This window comes from Nerophis lumbriciformis, linkage group LG25, assembly GCF_033978685.3.
Source record: "Nerophis lumbriciformis linkage group LG25, RoL_Nlum_v2.1, whole genome shotgun sequence".
Lineage (NCBI taxonomy): Eukaryota > Metazoa > Chordata > Actinopteri > Syngnathiformes > Syngnathidae > Nerophis > Nerophis lumbriciformis.
In genome coordinates, this window is record NC_084572.2 from 35,843,679 (window position 1) to 35,864,217 (window position 20,539).

At 41.2% G+C, this 20,539-nt stretch overlaps 1 protein-coding gene across 2 annotated transcripts; it reads left to right on the forward strand.

Moving 5' to 3' along the window:
- The first annotated feature begins 9,974 nt into the window (after window positions 1–9,974).
- LOC133621881 (uncharacterized) lies at window positions 9,975–19,407 on the forward strand. 2 transcript variants are annotated; one of them, XM_061984306.1, is made up of 10 exons: window positions 9,975–10,055; window positions 12,435–12,773; window positions 13,125–13,358; window positions 13,440–13,793; window positions 15,707–15,931; window positions 16,666–16,950; window positions 17,015–17,320; window positions 17,388–17,478; window positions 19,081–19,138; window positions 19,204–19,407. In XM_061984306.1, exons 1-10 carry the CDS (start codon window positions 10,010–10,012, stop codon window positions 19,279–19,281), a joined length of 2,016 nt encoding a protein of 671 aa, XP_061840290.1. In that variant the 5' UTR covers window positions 9,975–10,009; the 3' UTR covers window positions 19,282–19,407. The 2 variants fall into 2 exon arrangements, with proteins under 2 accessions (XP_061840290.1, XP_061840291.1); XM_061984307.1 differs by having other exon boundaries at window positions 19,207–19,407.
- Window positions 19,408–20,539: the final 1,132 nt, after the last annotated feature.

The following is a 20,539-nucleotide window of genomic DNA, read 5'->3' on the forward strand; positions in this document are numbered from 1 at the left end:
TGCATTTTATGACCAGTTGTTCCTCCCAGGGAATTCAAGTCACAAGTCGCTCCCAAGCTTTTTACGACACTTAAAGCTGAGTTGAAAAACCACCAGAGACAGAATAGGTATTTTGTAAAATATTTGCAAAGCTTTGCAGATATACATTACAGAGACAGCATAGAACATTCGGCTCGCCCCGCTAAGATGGTCTGTCTCCCCGACCCAAAACCCTCTCCCCTCTTAAGTCGCAGGCAGTCCTCTCTCTCTAGCCAAAACAAATGCTTATTATCGCTCTCTCTAACATTCCTCACTTCAAGGTTAAGCACACAGTTTTGCAGACAACCAAAAGACCACATTTGGAAGAAAAACACTAGCTGTTTTGTAATATGACAATGAAATAAAAATAAGTAACATTTAAATTCGGATATATGTAAATATCTGCCTCCGACAATTCCCCCTTCAGATCTTCTAAAAAGATCTTTATCACTAGTACAACACTTCTAAAATACGCCCCTCTTTGAGCAAGCTAGTAAAAAATTAAAAGCATAGTTACATGGGAGATAAACGGATGGAATCTATGTCATTGTCGTCACTGTCAGGGAAGGAAACTAGCATTTCTTGAAAGTCACCACTTAGCTTGACCCCCCTCAGTGACATAGCAAACCCAGAAATAGGGTGGGGTTGTCCTTCTACAGCTCTAACAATGATGCGGGTGCATAAAGACCTAGCACAAGGGGCGATAAAGCAACCGCATGAGGCTATGATGGCCAAGACAACTCCAACGGGGATCAGGGCAGACTTAATTAGGTCAGACCACCTTCCAAAGGTGCTTTGAAGCCAATCTTTGAAGGGGTCAGAGACACCGGAAACTTTAGTAAGTTCCTTAGACAGGGCATGGAGGCCCTCCAGGGCCCTCAGGACCGAGTCATCGGGTGGGGCGTTGTTAAGAATGAAGGTACAGCATTGGTCACCAAACATTACACACACACCTTCTTCCTTGGCTAGGATACAGTCAAGGGCTATGCGGTTCTGGACGGTGTTGAGGGAAGTTGGGGCAAGTTGCTCAGCAAGCCCCTCAACAGCATCACGAGTCAGGTTGGTCAGTCTCAACAGATTATAAAAAACATAGTTAATGCGTTCTACATTTCTAGTAGCAGTCACAGGGAAAATAGCACCAATTATAGGAAGGTTCTCGAAACCTGCACAGGATTCACACCACAATTTATGTTGTGGTGGGACCCCCCTTGGTTGTCCAATTGCATCAAAGTAAACACCCTCAGGGTTTCTCATCAAATCAAAGGAGCCCGTTACACTCCTCCGAGATAAAACATGGCGTCTTCTGCGGGAAGTTAGAGAGGCCGCTGAAACAGGAGTTCCAAGGGGTGTTAATTTGGTACCCACTAGGGTGAGTGGGGTCACCAGTCTAACCATAGCACAAAGTCCAACGGCTGACGTCGGGATTCTAATGTACAATCTGTGCTCCCCACAATACCAGAATAAGTCAGCTTGTGCCCAAGGGCCTATCCTTGAGCCATCTATCAGGGTGGTGCACCAGGAGGGGTTAATGTCACCCAATTTGTAGGGGGATGTTGAGGGTCCTGTAAATTGAAAACACGTGTATTTCAGCTTTTGGGCCACAAAGGGAAGAAGTCGGGTGAAATTGTCAACAGGAGGGTACACACTAGCCAACAAATCACAACCTGGCGGTGTGGGTTCAGAAAACAAGGAGATAAGACAGTTTGAGCCATTCATGTCAGTCAACTTAAAAGGGGCGGGGTAAGTGTGGGGAAAAGGACGTCCAGCGGAACAAGCAACACAGTCACCCAGGTTTTGGCTCTTAGCCATGCTAGTCATCCACCTAAGCCACAGGTTGCCTGCACCTGCTCCTAAGGTCAAAGCTACCAGGTCTTCGGTGGTGATGTCATTAGTATACACAGATGTGAGAGCCTTTGTAAGCATAACACCTGCTCTGGCAATTGTAAGGGAAAGGGGGTTCTGGGACCGATCAAAGTTCCTCTGAAAGGTCATCCCTCTCAGAAATACTTTGAATTGTGGAGGTATGTTGGAAAATAAAGGGTCATGGTAGTCTAAGGGCCCTGTGTAGTGGCTTACCTGCTTTTATTCACGGACATTCGAATGATCATTAACGCTAATTGCAACATGTCAATCCAATTCAATTTGGTCTGTGCAAAGATTTTAGCCAATTCGTTTTTGATGTTCTGGTTCATCCTTTCAACCTTACCTTGGGAAAGAGGATGGTACCCCGAACTGAACCTGTGTTCTAGTCCAAGAGCATTTTCGACCAAGGCTAAGTGAGTATTTTTTAAATGGGTGCTTTTGTCTGACCTAATCTTTTTGGGGAAACCATGTCAGGGAATTAGGTCATTCACAAGCCATTTAATTACTGATTTTGCATCCTCTTTTGAAGTTGGGGTTGCTTCCGGCCAACCACTGTGATTGTCAACACAAGTCAGCAAGTATCTTTTCCCTTTCACCGGATTGATCATATCAATGAAATCAAAAACTATACACGGTTCACCCTCACCACCTCCATATTCCAAATTGATTTACTAAACTACTATCGATGTGCAAAATGGCTATTTTCAAGTTAAATTTACAAACTTACAACAATTTAGTTATAACTTCTTACCCACAGGAATATTGTTAAAGCTATTTTGTTGTACGGAGTCTGAATCCAAGTCTCTGAATCCACCCTCACCTCCTAGAAACTAGAAAAATACTAACCTTATGGCGGATGCCTTTGCAGTCGTAATTTGAAATTTTACCACGCCTGGTGGCCACAATAACAAATTAAGTCAAGCTCATGTTGTAGAAAGTCGAATGATGCGGACACGTTTGTTACTGAATACTTTCTATCAGACTTCTGTCATCGCGACTGTATGTAAGCAACTATAATTATTTGATATGCTTTAATGTAATGTGTCGTTTTAGCTCAGCTGTTGTGTAGCTGCTAGCTCCCCGTAGCCTACAGCCGGGGTGTCCAAAGTGCAGCTCATAGCTATGTGTTTAACAGAAAACTTAAACAAGAGGAAAATGTGGTTTTGGGTGTCGGTGCAATGAGTGGCAGCTACGCCGTGTTTTATCATTGGACCTAAGTCTTTGGTTTTGTAGGCGGGGCAAAGAGCAAGAGAACAATGTGGGACAGCAATTGTGTCTATCTTATACTATGCTAGTTATAGCAAAGATATGTCAACATGAGCAGCCACACCTTGAGTTCCAACATATATAAATATAAAGGAGTCAAAGGCCTCCTGGCATGAACATGAGGCGAGTCGGGTGGCGGTACACACGGAAGCATCTCAGTCAGCCAGGGTTTTCACTGATAGAGCAGTTGGAGATGTCAGCCATTTCTGGTGTTTCAGGCTGTGGTATGAGCTCATGGAGGAGCTTTGGTAGTGGTGTCGCAGCTTGGTGGCTGAGCCGTCAGGTAACACCAGGAAGGTTCCTTCTGTGCAATATTGAATGTCAGGGTACAGTCTGTAAAGGAGGTCATTACCAATTAGGCAAGGTGTGTGCAGGTCAACCACAAAGGGGTACTTCAACGAGAGTCCAGCAATCTGAACTGGAAGAGGTTTGGTCACAGGTACCATTCTTGTGACCTCAGCGAAGCCTTTGACCTTCAAAAAGGAAGCACACAGTTTCTTTGGTACCTCTGCATTCAGAAATGAGTGGGTGGCACCAGTGTCAATCACAAACTGATAACATTGTCCGTTGACAATTATGTCCAGCAGGGGGCCTGTCTGTATTTCTTGCTGGGGCTTCTGCCTTGGGCGTCCTTTGCCATGCCTGTATGATGTTTTGGCTGCAATTGGGAGCCTGTCTCGTTCAGAGGAGTTAGGACATTCACGTTGCCAGTGACCGGGCTGGTCACAGATGAAACAGTTTTCACCCTGTCTTGGCCTTAAAGCACCGTGTCCACCACCCGAGTCCAACCGTCTGGTCGCACGTCTGTTGAAGATTCTTTCCTCCACCTGCTGGGACTCAAAAGCAGCTGAATATACCCTAGCTGATCTTTGACCTTTTGGTTCTTTTAACTTTTCATCTTCAGCGATCTGTAATTTAAGTAGTTGTTTCCTTGTTATTCTACCACCAGCCTTGTTGTTTTCATCCTGCTCTGTCCAATTTTGCATGTGATGAATAAGATGTCCTGCCATGTGTTGTTTCTGGCACCGTGTATATCAGGGTTAGCTTTGTCCAAAGTGTTCAGCCAAAGGTTCCCTCCCTGAGGTACAGGTGGGAAAGCAAGGTCAACAATGGCTTGCATGTCTGTGACGGCAAAAGGCTTATATTGAAATTGGCCCCTAATAGCAGCTTTATGTGTCAACAATGTCTGGTATGCACGCGTGAGGTTGCCATCTGCTGGAGGAAAATGGTCGGACGTGCAAAGGAAGGGGTTAAGAATTTGAGCCGATGGAGACATTTTAAGTTTTGGAGGTAGGTTCAATCTTAGAGAGGGCGTGTGAGTACCTCCCTAGCTTGTAACTGGAGTAGGGGGCGTTGGCTTAGTCAAAGTCTGGGCGGGTCTTTTGAATAGTCTGGTGCATGCGCGACATGTGAAAGAACAGCCCGTCCATTTTATCTTATTGTTCTCTAACTTTCTTTTCTCTTCCGTCAAACTCTTAAATTCTCGAGCACATAAGTTCTGTAAGCCTTCTTCTTTTGAACGGTTAGGTTCCTCAACCTGTGCTCGAGTCATGTCCTTAACTAATTCACCTTGTTCCCCCACCTGCCCGTCTCTCCCCGCGTCCCCGCGGACTCCACTGTCACCAATAGCAACACAGGCACACACAAACGAGCGCACACACACACAAAATCACGCGTATGCTCTCAGCACACACACACACACACACACACACACACACACACACATACATACAACCAGCAGCACACACACACACACACACACAACCAGCAGCACACACACGCCCACGCAACCAGCAGCACACACACACCCAAGGAAGAAACTGCACGAAAGCTCTTTCTCTGCGTTTCACTTTACCATAAAACTTCCAGTTACTTTTCTTAATTTACCAAACGTTTGAGTTCACGACTTTTCGAGTATTGTAAACTCCCTCTTAACCCTTTCAAGAAACGTTCTCTTTTTTTTTTTTTTAAACTCTGCCTTCTAATTTCATTGTCGACAACAGAATATTCATCACACTTTCTCCCCAACTGCCATCACATTCCTATCTGTCACACTCCGTGGCCATTGTGTCTTTGTCTCCGAATTTATCGTCCCAGACGAAGGGCCTCAAACCCGTTACTTCAGAATTTATCGTCCCAGACGAAGGGCCTCGAACCCATTACTTCAGAATTTATCGTCCCAGACGAAGGGCCTCGAACCCGTTACTTCAGAATTTATCGTCCCAGACGAAGGGCCTCGAACCCGTTACTTCAGAATTTATCGTACCATACGAAGGGCCTCGAACCCGTTACTTCAGAATTTATCGTCCCAGACGAAGGGCCTCGAACCCGTTACTTCAGAATTTATCGTCCCAGATAAAGGGCCTCGAACCCGTTACTTCAGAATTTATCGTACCATACGAAGGGCCTCGAACCCGTTACTTCAGAATTTATCGTCCCAGACGAAGGGCCTCGAACCCGTTACTTCAGAATTTATCTTACCATACAAAGGGCCTCGAACCCGTTACTGGTTTAGGCGACGACCAATGACCCAGGGTGAGCTACACCCAACTATTAGTTTATTCGTCAATGAAACTGCCTGTCACGGTAGTCGAGACACAATGACACGAGTTGACCACTTATTTACAACTTTTTATGTAATGGCGGACAAGGCAAACATGCAATCAATCCATCAAAATGTCCACTCTGTGTCTTGGGTACAAACAGTGTTTGACTTACATACTTCAAGACAGAATCCTAAAGCAGATTTTAGAAAAAGGCTCTGCTTATCTTGTTTATGTTTGGCCACTAGTGAGTCTGTCCAGAAGAAAGCAAGAGGTGTCCAATTCTCAGCATGTCGCCCGGACGAGCCCCCAAATTGTTGCGTTTAGGACCAGTTGTTCCCCCCAGGGAATTCAAGTCACAAGTCGCTCCCAAGCTCTTTACGACACTTAAAGCTGAGTTGAAAAACCACCAGAGACAGAATAGGTATTTTGTAATATATTGGCAAAGCTTTGCAGATATACATTTGAGACCAGTCCAGCATAGAACGTTCTATCGCGCCGCCAAAATGGTCTGTCTTCCCGACCCCAAAACCCTCTCTCCTCTCTCCTCTCTCTAGTCAAAACACATGCTAGTCAAAACACATTCCAAAGAATTCAAGGTTAACACACACAGTTTACTTGCAGAGAAACAGAAAGAGAATAAATGGAAAACACGAGCTGTTTTCAAATGTGACTATGAAAGAAAATAAGTAACACTAAAATTCGGATATATGTAAATATCTGCCTCCGACAGGGTGTATTAGTGCCCAAGACATGGGTAACTTACACATCTGTGAAGGCACCATTAATGCTGAAAGGTACATACAGGTTTTGGAGCAACATATGTTGTCATCCAAGCAAAGTTACCATGGACGCCACTGCTTATTTCAGCAAGACAATGCCAAGCCACGTGTTACAACAGCGTGGCTTCATAGTAAAAGAGTGCGGGTACTAGACTGGCCTGCCTGTAGTCCATACCTGTCTCCCATTAAAAATGTGTGGCGCATTATGAAGTGTTTTGTACATAGAAAAATGTATCACAATAAATGAAGTTAAATGGCTAAATAGGAGTATAAGTGACAAAAGAAAAAAGAGAAGAAAAAAGGGTTCAAATGTTTTAAAATAGTAATTAAATTGATCAATACATAGAAAATTAAAATACATAATGGAATAATAATAATAGATAGTTGAATAGAAAAGAAAAATGACATAAATAAAGATAAATGATTAAATAAATGTAACATTTTTTTTTACATATTTCAAGCCGGTGCTGTGATGAAGAAAAATGTGTTTTAAAAGTGTAAATGATAAATGAACACACAACATTGATCAATAATTGGAACACAAAAATTGAAATGTAAAAAGTTGACAAAATACAGAAATTAAAGAAAAACATTTTCAAAAAGTAAAATATAATAATAGATAGGATTAAATAAACTGGATAAATAAATGGAAAAATACATATTAAAATGTGTATTTTCTGTTTTATTAATTACAATATATAAAGATAAATGGTGAAATAAATACAATGGAGTGGAAAACCCTGACAGATTAAAGCAGTGATGAAGGAAACAGAGAAGAAAAAAGTTTTAATAAATAAATAGATTGGAATAATTGCAATGCATCAGCAAATATAAAATAAATGACAGTGCATAAAGATGAACGATTAAATAAATAAAAATGAGTAAAGCCTGTGTGGTGACAAAGGAAAAAGAATAAAAAACAAATGGGAATAATTAAGATTGATCAATAAATAAAATATCAATTCCAATGTATGACTATAAATGTCTGAATAAAAAAGTGTGTGGTTCCTTCTTTGGCTATTTTTAAGACCCTTCTTAAAACCCATTTTTATTCACTGGCTTTTAACCCAGCATGAGACTTTAAACTGTTTTTAACTTTTAACTTTTTTAACTGTTTTTAACCTTTTTAAACTACTTTTTATCCAACAAATAGTTCTTAGGGTAATTTGCATTTGCTTTTTCAATGTATATTTTTATTTCTGTTTTAAATGTTATTTTTTAGTCTGTCCTTTGCCTCTGTTTCTTTGTGGTGTACAGCCCTTTGTTCTTCAACTGTGCTTGTTTTTAAAGGGCTTTATAAATAAAGTTGGTATGGTATGGTACGGTATAAAGGAAAAAGAAGAAAGTTTTGAAGAATGAATTAGTGAATAATAATCACATAAATACAAATCTGTGAACTTGATGATTTAGATTAAGCAACAACTTCGATGATGTCATATTTAGCCTGATGTAATAAAAGCAGTGAAAAGTTGTTTATTGCATCATTATGTTTTAGCATCTATGTAACAACATAGTAATAACATGCATATCTGCAAAAAAAATAAAACATTCTCGACTTATTGACGCGAGAAAATGTCTGTTTGATGCTCAGCTATCGTGCTAGTGCGCCCCCTGGTGGCTGTGGGCGGTGCTGGGATGAGATCAGAGCGGTCCAGGATGTGCTAGCATGTTCCGGCGCCGTGTTTTACGCGCGTGTTCGACTTCCTCGCGTTTGTTCATCCTACAGCAAAAGTCCAAAATTAAGGACTCGTGCTCGGTCACTGGACCAACTGGTCGCGCAGAAGAAGCAGGTTGTGACGTCATCGCTCCGAGAGCGAATAATAGAAAGGCGTTTAATTCGCCAAAATTCACCCATTTAGAGTTCGGAAATCGGTTAAAAAAATATATGGTCTTTTTTCTGCAACATCAAGGTATATATTGATGCTTACATAGGTCTGGTGATAATGTTCCCCTTTAACAACCTTTGTGAACCATTTCAATCGGGGTGGACTACTCTTCTGAATAATCATATATTGTGTCTAACTGGGGCTGCTGAAATTAACCTTCTTCCTTCAGAAGCAGCCTCAGTGATGTAACCAGGGACCTCCCAAATAAATAGAGGAGCACGTAGGACTGTACCTTAGAGTGTAGGTTGGAACTGTAACTAAGTGTACAGCCCAATACATATCTCCTCAATGAGCAAAATTGATCCCTGTCTCTGCATGATTCCTTGCTTCTTGTCTGTTCAATAGATGTCATCAGTGTTTGAACATGACCAAAATGTTGACAGAGCCATATTGGACTACAAATACAAAAAAGTAATCTGCCTGGAGCCGCAAAAATCAAAAGACTTATAAAAGTGTTATAATGATGGCAACACATGATGTAAGTGGCTGCTATATTAGCCGACTATCAAAATGTGTCTCAGGCTGACGCAAATCTTCGTTGACAGAAATGTTGAAATGTAATATTTATTCTACACATTTTTACACCATTGGAAAACATTAGTAAAACTTCTGGAAATGAATGTCTTAGAATGACCAAAGGTATAGATGTGTGTGTCCAAGTTAAAGGAAACAACAGGCTGTCTTCTTCTAATGGATTTATTACAATCTTTACAAGCTGGGTAACGTTTGCTGTGGTCTGGAACAACATGGCCCACAAACAACTATCAGAAATGCAGCCAATATTACATACAGATAATGTATCATGAGACATGGAAAAATGAACTAAATACACAGAGGACATAAGTAAAGGAAATTAAATATACCTACAAACAACACATAATGATGCAATATGTACATACAGCTAGCCTACATAGCATGTTAGCATTGATTAGCTTACAGTCATGCAGTGACCAAATATGCCTGATTAGCACTCCAACAAGTCAATAACATCAACAAAGCTCATCTTTGTGCATTCACGCACAGCATAAAACGTTTGGTGGACAACATGAAACGAAGAAGGAGTGGCATAAAACACGTCCTGCTGTGGCGGCGTCGGAGAAAGTTGTACATGTAAACCAACTGTTGAGTCACAGTCCGCACAACGGTGAGTTCAAGGGCCGCTGAAAGTAGTAGGACCAAACGGCGCACGCCAAATACTCTCATCAGTGAAGCATAAACACAAACATATCAAACAGTGGGCTTTCTAACAATCAGGAAGGTTTGTGTCGTGTTTGTGCTCCTACAGAAACCACATTACAACAAAAAACATTTTTCACCCCATTTTTTTTCCCCATTTTCATACATTTTCAAAAAAGCTCCATGGAGCCACCAGGGCGCCGCTAAAGAGCCGCATGTGGCTCTAGAGCCGCAATCCTCTGACTCCCGCCTTAAAGCCTCAGGCATGTTTTTAAAAGTGTGTTGAAGTTCTTAGAGGAACCTGCAAAGAAAATATTAAAGAAAAGTGCATTTCATGAGGGGGTTTTAATCATGCATGTCAATTAAATAGAGAGGAAGAAATCCACTTCTTCCTCTCTATTTCTTTGAACGTCATGACCGCTTCCTCCTTGCGACCTGTAGACGCACACATTTCTACTTGTTCACTTACTCCAATATGAGTCTGAAGACAGGCTTTGTGGTCCTCCTTCTCTGCGTGCCAGGTACTACACCTCTACTTTTTTATTTGGTTAAAGTCCTGAATGTGATTGATAAAATATTGTGTTCCTACATAGACTCTTTGCATGCATTTTTTTAAAAATCAGTATTCTCAGCTAAATGTGCAATTTGCAGTGAAACATTCTTAATTAACATAATTCATGAAGGAAAAGGAACTATAAAGTGACAAACTTTCAAGCTAAATAATGTTGCGTCTGCTCTGAAGTGGACTTTTTCATGTGCAAGTTGAGAATTGTGCTTGTTCACTTCCTGAGATAGACAACATCTTCTCAGTCATTGCAATCAAGTGTTAAGCGGCCAACAGGCGTGGAAGAAAGAAGCAAATGTTCATATTAAGTATATATATATATATATATACATATATATGTATATATATATGCAGGCCTCAAATTTTAACTTTTTCAGGTCAAGGCAAGTGTTCCCTTAAAGAAGGGCTCATATTTTAGAGCACCAAGGCAAACATTTTCTTTTGAGGCACATATATATATATATATATATATATATATATATATATATATATATATATATATATATATATATATGTATATATATATATATATATATATATATATATATATATATATATATATATATATATATGTATGTATGTATTAATTATCAATATTATCGCGGTAATTTTAAATGTGCTCAACATTTTCAAAAGTTACCTATACTGAAATCCTTCAACCAAGTTTAATTTTTTTTTCTAACACGAAGAACACATTCAAAATGTATATGTGTACCTCAAGTAGAAAGTTGAATGTGCATATGAAAGCAACACAAGCATTTTAAACAAAGTAATATGGCAGAAACAAAATAATACTATAAATAAATACAAATAAATGTGATTTTTTTTTTTTGACATAACATGTAACTGCACTTTTGGTCCATATAGATAAAAATAGTGTTCATATATGAGGTCAAGTCTTACATATGGGACTGCACGATTCTGGGCAAAATAATAATTACGATTATTTTCATCAATATTCCAATCAGGATTATTCACTATGTTAGGTAAAACAGTGTTGGGGTGTGAACGCGACTCCATCATGCAATTTGGAATATCTCATAAAAATGCTCGAGGTTCTAGATCTATATAATTAAAAGACAAATATTTGTGTTTTTGTTCATAAATAGTATCAGCCTGTCAGATTTTTTATTACGTGATGCCTTTATCTGTATTTTTACATTTTCATAGAGAGAGGTATTTTTTACATGTACTAAGGGTTATTATTTTTGTAACGGCCCGATAAGCAGCACGGTTACAGTATTAATAAATATTTCTGAATGAAGTAGTCATCTTTATTGTCAGTTAGCACATGCCTAAAATATGACACAACTCTAAAGGCCTTTGGCTGAATTAGAACCACTGAATATGTTTACACTCAATAATCTGATTAGTCGACTAATCTTTAAAATAGAATTGATGACATGTCAATGGATGTTGTCATTCATCCAGGTCATTGTCATCTCAATCCATCACAACTGGACCGTTTGGTTTGTCTTAGAAGATGTTTCGCCTCTAATCAGTAGACTTCATCAGTTCATGCTCATAGACTTAGGCTGGTCGGATCTAGTGTAGCGGCTAGATCTCTCACATACAACACTGTCCTTTCAACCATTCCTAAAAGACTCTGCAATTTAGCCTCCAACAGATAACAAACAACAGAAGGTGGCTAGAATGCCAATTGTGCCATTTGTTTACAACTGAATTGAACGCTAACGCGGAGGATTTCGAATATTTTGGACTGGTAGTAGTCGATCCACAGCGGTCGTTCTGCCACACAACACCTGAATGCTAATGAGGGGAAATTACACTTCAATGACTGTCGTTGGCTTGGACAGTTAGGATTGCTCGATTGCATCAAAACAGTTGTTTTTCTCACTACAATAGGGAATAACCATCCTTGACCAGACACACCCTCCTGGTTTTGAATTGTGAGTATTTGGGGTTTTGGCACCAGCTGCTAAACTAGATCTGACCAATCTAAGTCTATGACTAGATCTGACCAGTCTATGTCTAATACTAAATGTGACCAATCTAAGTCTAAGAATAGATGTGATGAATTTAAGTTTAAGACTAGATCAGACCAGTCTAAATCTAAGACAAGAGCAGAACACTCTAAATCTAAGACTAAATCTGACCAATTTAAGTCTGAGACTAGATCTGACTAAACAAAGTCTAAGACTAGATCCGACCAATCAAAGTCTATGATCATGAATTGATTAAGTCTATTTGGATGAGAGGTGGAACATCTAAGACAAACCAAACAGTCCTGTTGTGATCGATGGAATGCATGAAGTACTTGATAAAGTACTTGATGAAGTATTTGATGAAGTACTTGTGATGTTGTGTGTTTCAGGGCTGCTTGGTGCTGAGTGGGGGGGGACCTACACTAGGAAGGAGATCTGTGCAATTAAAGGATCCACTGTGAAGCTTCAGTGCTCCTTTAAGTTCCCGCCCACAGAAGACGGGCGTGTGATCAAGGTCAAGGAAAAATTTTGGTTCACCAAAGATCCAAATGAAGATCTGAGACTGGACCCTCAGTACTTTGGTGGCGTGCAGTCTGAGTGTCATGGCAACCTCTGCAATCTGACCATCGCAGACGTGAGACGGAGTGACGAGTACACGTTCAGATTCACAACTAACCATTCCAGAGGAGACTTCATCGTCACGCCTGGTGTCAAAGTGACCGTCACTGGTACTGCTTTCCATGAAACACATTTCCACCAAGCTCAGTCCAGTTTGAGGTCAGGAAGTCCAAGTGCTGATTGTCTGCTGTGAGTAGGCGGGGCCAGCCACAGTGACATCTTGTTTTTGGTCTTCTTCACATTCTGGAAATGACCATTTGCTGTCCTCCAATCAACACACTGCACTGTGTCTGACTCCGCCCTTTTAGCTGCTCTACAACCGTACTTGGTACCCTGACAAGTTATTTTAGTACCCTTCACAACTTATGAGAACAGAAACTGATCCAAACTGTACTGCCTTTGGTGGAAGTGGAGATTAAGACTTTTATTTTGAAATAATTTAAGTTCTCCTTTCATTCCAGATCTGAAAGTACAAGTGCCCTCAAGTTCCAGTTATATTGGGGGAAAATATTGGTATGATCTGAAGTGTGTCAGCAGCACTTGTAGTCCTCGGTCTCCTTCTTCATACGTCTGGTATAAGAATGGAGAGGAAATCCATCATGCAAAGTCTCAAGAGTACAAAGTAGAGCATAACTACACAAACAGTTACTCCTGTGCTGTAAGAGGACACGAGCAAGATGTGTCTCCTCCAGTGTGTGAGTGGACTCTTCAGTCTTCTGCTGCACGTCACATGTAACTTTGTGCTGACTCAGTTCAATGCTTCTTCTGTCTTTCAGGTGTGTTGTACTGGTTATGTAACAAGGTGGTTTACTACCAGAGACACATCTGTGCCATCCAAGGATCATCAGTGGACTTTAGCTGTGAATACACGAGCTATGAAAGTATCCAGAAAAAATTGTGGTACCGTGCAGATTCTAGTCACTGGGGAAATCCCTCCATGACTGAAGATCTCCTGTCAGACCCTCAGTATGAAGGTCGTTTTGAATTACATTCAGTGCCTTCTGGAAAAAGCAGACTGAGAATAAAAGATGTGAGGCAGAGTGATTCTGCTGAGTACCGCTTCAAATTCACCACTGATGATGGTGTTGAATGGAGGAGTATTTTACCTGGAAGCACCTTGACAGTAGCAGGTATGAACACACCTGACCAAACATGCCCAATAATACAACTATATTACAAGGAATACTTTAGATTAGATAATGAAATATACTGTATATGCAAACCCCGTTTCCATATGAGTTGGGAAATTGTGTTAGATGTAAATATAAACGGAATACAATGATTTGCAAATCATTTTCAACCCATATTTAAATGAATATGCTACAAAGACAACATATTTGATGTTCAAACTGATAAACATTTTTTTGTTGCAAACAATCATTAACTTTAGAATTTGATGCCAGCAACACGTGACAAAGAAGTTGGGAAAGGTGGCAATAAATACTGATAAAGTTGAGGAATGCTCATCAAACACTTATTTGGAACATCCCACAGGTGAACAGGCAAATTGGGAACAGGTGGGTGCCATGATTGGGTATAAAAGTAGATTCCATGAAATGCTCAGTCATTCACAAACAAGGATGGGGTGAGGGTCACCACTTTGTCAACAAATGCGTGAGCAAGTTGTTGAACAGTTTAAGAAAAACCTTTCTCAACCAGCTATTGCAAGGAATTTAGGGATTTCATCATCTACGGTCCGTAATATCATCAAAGGGTTCAGAGAATCTGGAGAAATCACTGCACGTAAGCAGCTAAGCCCGTGACCTTCGATCCCTCAGGCTGTACTGCATCAACAAGCGACATCAGTGTGTAAAGGATATCACCACATGGGCTCAAGAACACTTCAGATGCCCACTGTCAGTAACTACAGTTGGTCGCTACATCTGTAAGTGCAAGTTAAAACTCTTCTATGCAAGGCGAAAACCGTTTCTCAACAACACCCAGAAATGCCGTCGGCTTCGTTGGGTCTGAGCTCATCTAAGATGGACTGAAACAAAGTGGAAAAGTGTTCTCTGGTCTGACGAGTCCACATTTCAAATTGTTTTTGGAAACTGTGGACGTTGTGTTCTCCGGACCAAAGAGGAAAAGAACCATCCGGATTGTTATAGGCGCAAAGTTGAAAAGCCAGCATGTGTGATGGTATGGGGGTGTATTAGTGCCCAAGACATGGGTAACTTACACATCTATGAAGTTGCCATTAATGCTGAAAGGTACATACAGGTTTTGGAGCAACATATGTTGCCATCCAAGCAACGTTACCATGGACGCCCCTGCTTATTTCAGCAAGACAATGCCAAGCCACGTGTTACATCAACGTGACTTCTTAGTAAAAGAGTGTGGGTACTAGACTGGCCTGCCTGTAGTCCAGACCTGTTTCCCATTGAAAATGTGTGGTGCATTATGAAGCCTAAAATAGCACAACGGAGACCCCCGGACTGTTGAACAACTTAAGCTGTACATCAAGCAAGAATGGGAAAGAATTCCACCTGAGAAGCTTCAAAAATGTGTCTCGTCAGTTCCCAAATGTTTACTGAGTGTTGTTAAAAGGAAAGGCCATGTAACACAGTGGTGAACATGCCCTTTCCCAACTACTTTGGCACGTGTTGCAGCCATGAAATTCTAAGTTAATTATTATTTGCAAAAAAAAAATTAAGTTTATGAGTTTGAACATCAAATATGTTGTCTTTGTAGTGCATTCAACTGAATATGGCTTGAAAAGGATTTGCAAATCATTGTATTCCATTTATATTTACATCTAACACAATTTCCCAACTCATATGGAAACGGGGTTTGTACTATGTACAATACTGTATATTACATTATGTTTGAATTTTCTGCCGAATCACTAATCTTTTCTAGTATTTTAACGCGGGTCAGGTGTAATTTTATTTAGAAATAAGTCAGCAGCCAATCAAAAGCAAGCTGTGGGCTGCAAACTGGACTTTGGACAGCAGATGAAGCAGTCATGTGTGTATGTTGTGTGACTTGTATCTAAAATGAATATTAATATGACATGTTTCATGTTTGCTCCTCTGGCCTCCAGCTGTGCAGGTGCAGGTGATGTCAGTCAGAGTTGAAGATTCTCACCTTGTTGCACAAATGTTGTGTCACACAAGCTGCCTTCTAGAAGCTCCTTTGTCTTTTGTGTGGCTTCACAATGGAGGCAATAAAAAGAATGGTACCAAAGTAGAAGTCACCTTGTCACCTGGAGACTACATCACCTGTACTGCACAACAACATCAACATATCAGCATCTCTCCTCACCTGTGTGAGTGCTTCTTTCTTCTGGAAAAACATGGTGCGCTACAAAGCACTTCAGTAGGAAAACAACACAAATCTTTCTCGTGTCTATTTCAACTACAAAGTAGTAAACAACACAACACAATTTAAATCACCTCCTAGCTGATGAACACGTTTAGCCAGCTAGCAGAAGCAGCAACAAGTCAACACATTAGTTTTTATTCCTGCTTACGTCGCACTTGTTGCTAGGTAGACTTCAAAGGGCACTGTGGCGGACAGGGAGAGTCGGCAGAAAAAACAGCATTTTAAATATCATGAGACTTGAACCTTTCATTAGATCACTACTCTGTATTGACTATAAAATACTTCTTGTAAATAAATATTTATACATTACTAAACATTCTTTGCATATTTGCATCATCTGTTAATCTATATAAATGTATGAATAAAAAAAGGTTTTATTTCTATGAATGGATACTAATTAAATGAGCAGTTTTTTGTGTGAAGTATGTAGATATTATACGTACATCATGCGTGTATGTTGGGACTTTGGGGTCCCCCTGTGGTCTGGCATTAGTGCAAAGTGAGGCAGTGAGCCACCAGATCCAGCAGATGGCGCTGCATGTGTACTGTGATGCACTGTCAAGTGTAATGTGCACTGGCGCCTTGGTGGAGGTCTGCTGCTGCTTTACTGACTCATGTTCTTGTCTGTGGTGAAAAGAAGAACATGTTTGTTTAAAACTTCTACCTTTCTTCCTCCAGATGTTCTGAAAAGACCCTCAGTGTCTCTGAGTCATACTGGTGACATATTGGAGGGTCGTCCACTGACACTGACCTGCTACATCGACAACTTCGACTACTCCTCAGCAACAGCTGATTACTGCTGGTACAAGAAGAAGAATGTGTCTTCAAAAGTTAAAGTCCTCAGTAAAGATCGACAACTGGTCTTCAAGTCCATCAAGTCTTCAGACTCAGCAGAATATTGGTGTACTGTGGAGAACCAGCTGGGGAAGAAGACATCAGAACCCGTCTTCATTGATGTCCAATGTGAGTACATCTGCGTCTTCAAGACGTGTGGTGACACTGATGAGGACAATGTCCTGTTCCTCAGATCCTCCCAGGCCGTCCTCTTTGTCTGTCCAGAAGGGACAGTTCGGGACTCTGACTTGCAGCAGCGATGCTAACCCGGCCGCCAGCTACACCTGGTACAAGGAGAACATGTCGTCTCCTCTGGCATCAGGTCAGACGCTGACCATCAAAGACATCAGTCCAGGTCAGACGCTGACCATCAAAGACATCAGTCCAGGTCAGACCCTGACCATCAGGAACATCACAGAGCAGGGTGGCCATGATTACTACTGTGAGGCCAACAACAGCAGGGGGCGCCACATCATTGGTGTGCACGTGAGCGTGAATGGTAAGACCCCTCATGTCCAAAACACATCTGTGTCTCCTGAAGACATCTACTGTATGTCCATGTGTAGGAATGTCCTGTAGAACGATAAACATCATCAGGCTGTTCTGTTCTGCTGTTGTGTTCGTGGGCATCCTGATCATCCTGACTCTGCACTTCAGGTAAAAAGTAGGACTGTCAAAATGAACGCATTAATGCAGATGAATCCATCATCATTAATATGATTGAACATTGTAAGACAATTAACACACAAGCAGAAATGTTGTTTTGTAAAAACGGATCATGTTTTTGTTAAAGGGGAACATTATCACAATTTCAGAAAGGTTAAAACCATTAAAAATCAGTTCCCAGTGGCTTATTTTATTTTTCGAAGTTTTTTTCAAAATTTTACCCATCACGCAATATCCCTAAAAAAGCTTCAAAGTGCCTGATTTTAACCATCGTTATATACACCCGTCCATTTTCCTGTGACGTCACATAGTGATGCCAACTCAAACAAACATGGCGGAAAGAACAGCAAGCTATAGCGACATTAGCTCGGATTCAGACTCGGATTTCAGCGGCTTAAGCGATTCAACAGATTACGCATGTATTGAAACGGATGGTTGTAGTGTGGAGGCAGGTAGCGAAAACGAAATTGAAGAAGAAACTGAAGCTATTGAGCCATATTGGTTTGAACCGTATGCAAGCGAAACCGACGACCAGCGACACAGGAGAAAGCGAGGACGAATTCGGCGATCGCCTTCTAACCAACGATTGGTATGTGTTTGTTTGGCATTAAAGGAAACTAACAACTATGAACTAGGTTTACAGCATATGAAATACATTTGGCAACTACATGCACTTTGAGAGTGCAGACAGCCCAATTTTCATCAATTGATATATTCTGTAGACATACCATCATCCGCGCTCTTTTCCTGAAAGCTGATCTGTCCAGTTTTGGAGTTGATGTCAGCAGGCCAGGAAAGCTAGGGTCGATATTCTTCTCTAGATCATCTTCGGTGGCATAAGGGACGGTGTGAGCCAAGACATCCAGGGGGTTTAGCTCGCTTGTCTGCGGGAACAAACTGCCGCCATTGCTTGCCGTGCTACCGAGGTCCTTTGTCCCTGAATTGCTCACACACTCCGGCAGATTCAATGGGGGTCTGGCGGCAGATTTCTTTGACTTTATGGTTGGAAATGCATCTGCTTTGAGTGTCGCAGGATATCCACACATTCTTGCCATCTCTGTCGTAGCATAGCTTTCGTCGGTAAAGTGTGCGGAACAAACGTCCAATTTCTTGCCACTTTCGCATCTTTGGGCCACTGGTGCAACTTGAATCCGTCCCTGTTCGTGTTGTTACACCCTCCGACAACACACCGACGAGGCATGATGTCTCCAAGGTACGGAAAACAATCGAAGAAACGGAAAATAACAGAGCTGATTTGACTCGGTGTTTGAGAAAATGGCGGATTGCTTCTCCGAGAGCGAATAATTGAAAGGCGTTTAATTCGCCAAAATTCACCCATTTAGAGTTCGGAAATCGGTTAAAAAAATATATGGTCTTTTTTCTGCAACATCAAGGTATATATTGACGCTTACATAGGTCTGGTGATAATGTTCCCCTTTAATGCAGATTCGTCTCACTAAACATTGTAGCACAAGCAGAAATGTTATTTTGTAAAAACGGATCATTGTTTTCATGAACATGAACATGATGCTAAAGGTGTTCACTCGTACTTCCCGACAAGCTCAGCAGGTTGTATTTATTTCCCGATCGCAGGACGGCGACGTCTCCCTCGTCCACCGCAGATCCAAATGAGCTCGTCCAGCCTGCAGAGGTGACATCTTGTTGGTTCTGGTGTCATGAATCCAGTCTCACTGTCATCACGTGTCCTCTTGTCAGCAGCTGGACCATGGCGACTATGAGAACATTTATGCCGCAGTGCTGAGACACCAACGCCAGAAAAAGGACGTGCTGTGACCGATATCTTGAGCATGAACAACAAAGATGTTTTGAAGCATTTATTTTTTACCTCTTAAATATAAAACCCAAAAGCAGTGAAGTTGTCACGTTGTGTAAATGGTAAATAAAAACAGAATACAATGACTTGCTAATCCTTTTCAACTTATATTCAATAGACTGCAAAGACGAGATACTTAACGTTCGAACCGGAAAACTTTTGTTATTATTTTGCAAATATTAGCTCATTTGGAATTTGATGCCTGCAACATATTTCAAAAAAGCTGGCACAAGTGGCAAAAAAGACTGAGAAAGTTGAGGAATGCTCATCAAAAGTCTTTTTTGGAACATCCCACAGGTGAACAGGCCAATTGGGAACAGGTGGGTGCCATGATTGGGTATAAAAGCAGCTCCCATGAAATGCTCAGTCATTCACAAACAAGGACGGGGCGAGGGTCACCACTTTGTCAACAAACGCCTGAACAAATTGTTTAAGAACAACATTTCTCGACCAGCAATTGCAAGGAATTTAGGGATTTCACCATCCACGCTCCGTAATATCATCAAAAGATTCAGAGAATCTGGAGAAATCACTGCACGTTAGCGATGATATTACGGACCTTCGATCCCTCAGGCGTGACTGCATCAAAAAGCGACATCAGTGTGTAAAGGATATCACCACATGGGCTCAGGAACACTTCAGGAAACCACTGTCAGTAACTACAGTTGGTCGCTACATCTGTGAGTGCAAGTTAAAGCTCTACTATGCAAAGCGAAAGCCATTTATCAACAACACCCAGAAACGCCGCCGGCTTCGCTGGGCCCGAGCTCATCCAAGATGGACTTTCAAATTGTTTTTGGACACTGTCGATGTTGTGTCCTCCGGAACAAAGAGGAATAGAACCATTCGGACTGTTATAGGCGGAAAGTTCAAAAGCCAGCATGTGTGATTGTATGGGAATTGTTGTGTTTAGGACCAGTTGTTCCCCCCAGGGAATTCAAGTCACAAGTCGCTCCCAAGCTCTTTACGACACTTAAAGCTGAGTTGAAAAACCACCAGAGACAGAATAGGTATTTTGAAATATATTGGCAAAGCTTTGCAGATATACATTTGAGACCAGTCCAGCATAGAACATTCTATGGCGCCGCCAAAATGGTCTGTCTTCCCGACCCCAAAACCCTCTCTCCTCTCTCCTCTCTCTAGTCAAAACACATGCTAGTCAAAACACATTCCAAAGAATTTAAGGTTAACACACACAGTTTACTTGCAGAGAAACAG

Excerpts from the sequence above, each read along its gene's own strand:
- LOC133621881 (XM_061984306.1), top strand. The coding sequence starts at position 10,010 with ATGAGTCTGAAGACAGGCTTTGTGGTCCTCCTTCTCTGCGTGCCAG. Across the intron at positions 10,056-12,434 it reads CCTCCTTCTCTGCGTGCCAG|GGCTGCTTGGTGCTGAGTGG; the intron begins GTACTACACCTC and ends TGTGTGTTTCAG. Across the intron at positions 15,932-16,665 it reads CAGCATCTCTCCTCACCTGT|ATGTTCTGAAAAGACCCTCA; the intron begins GTGAGTGCTTCT and ends TTCTTCCTCCAG.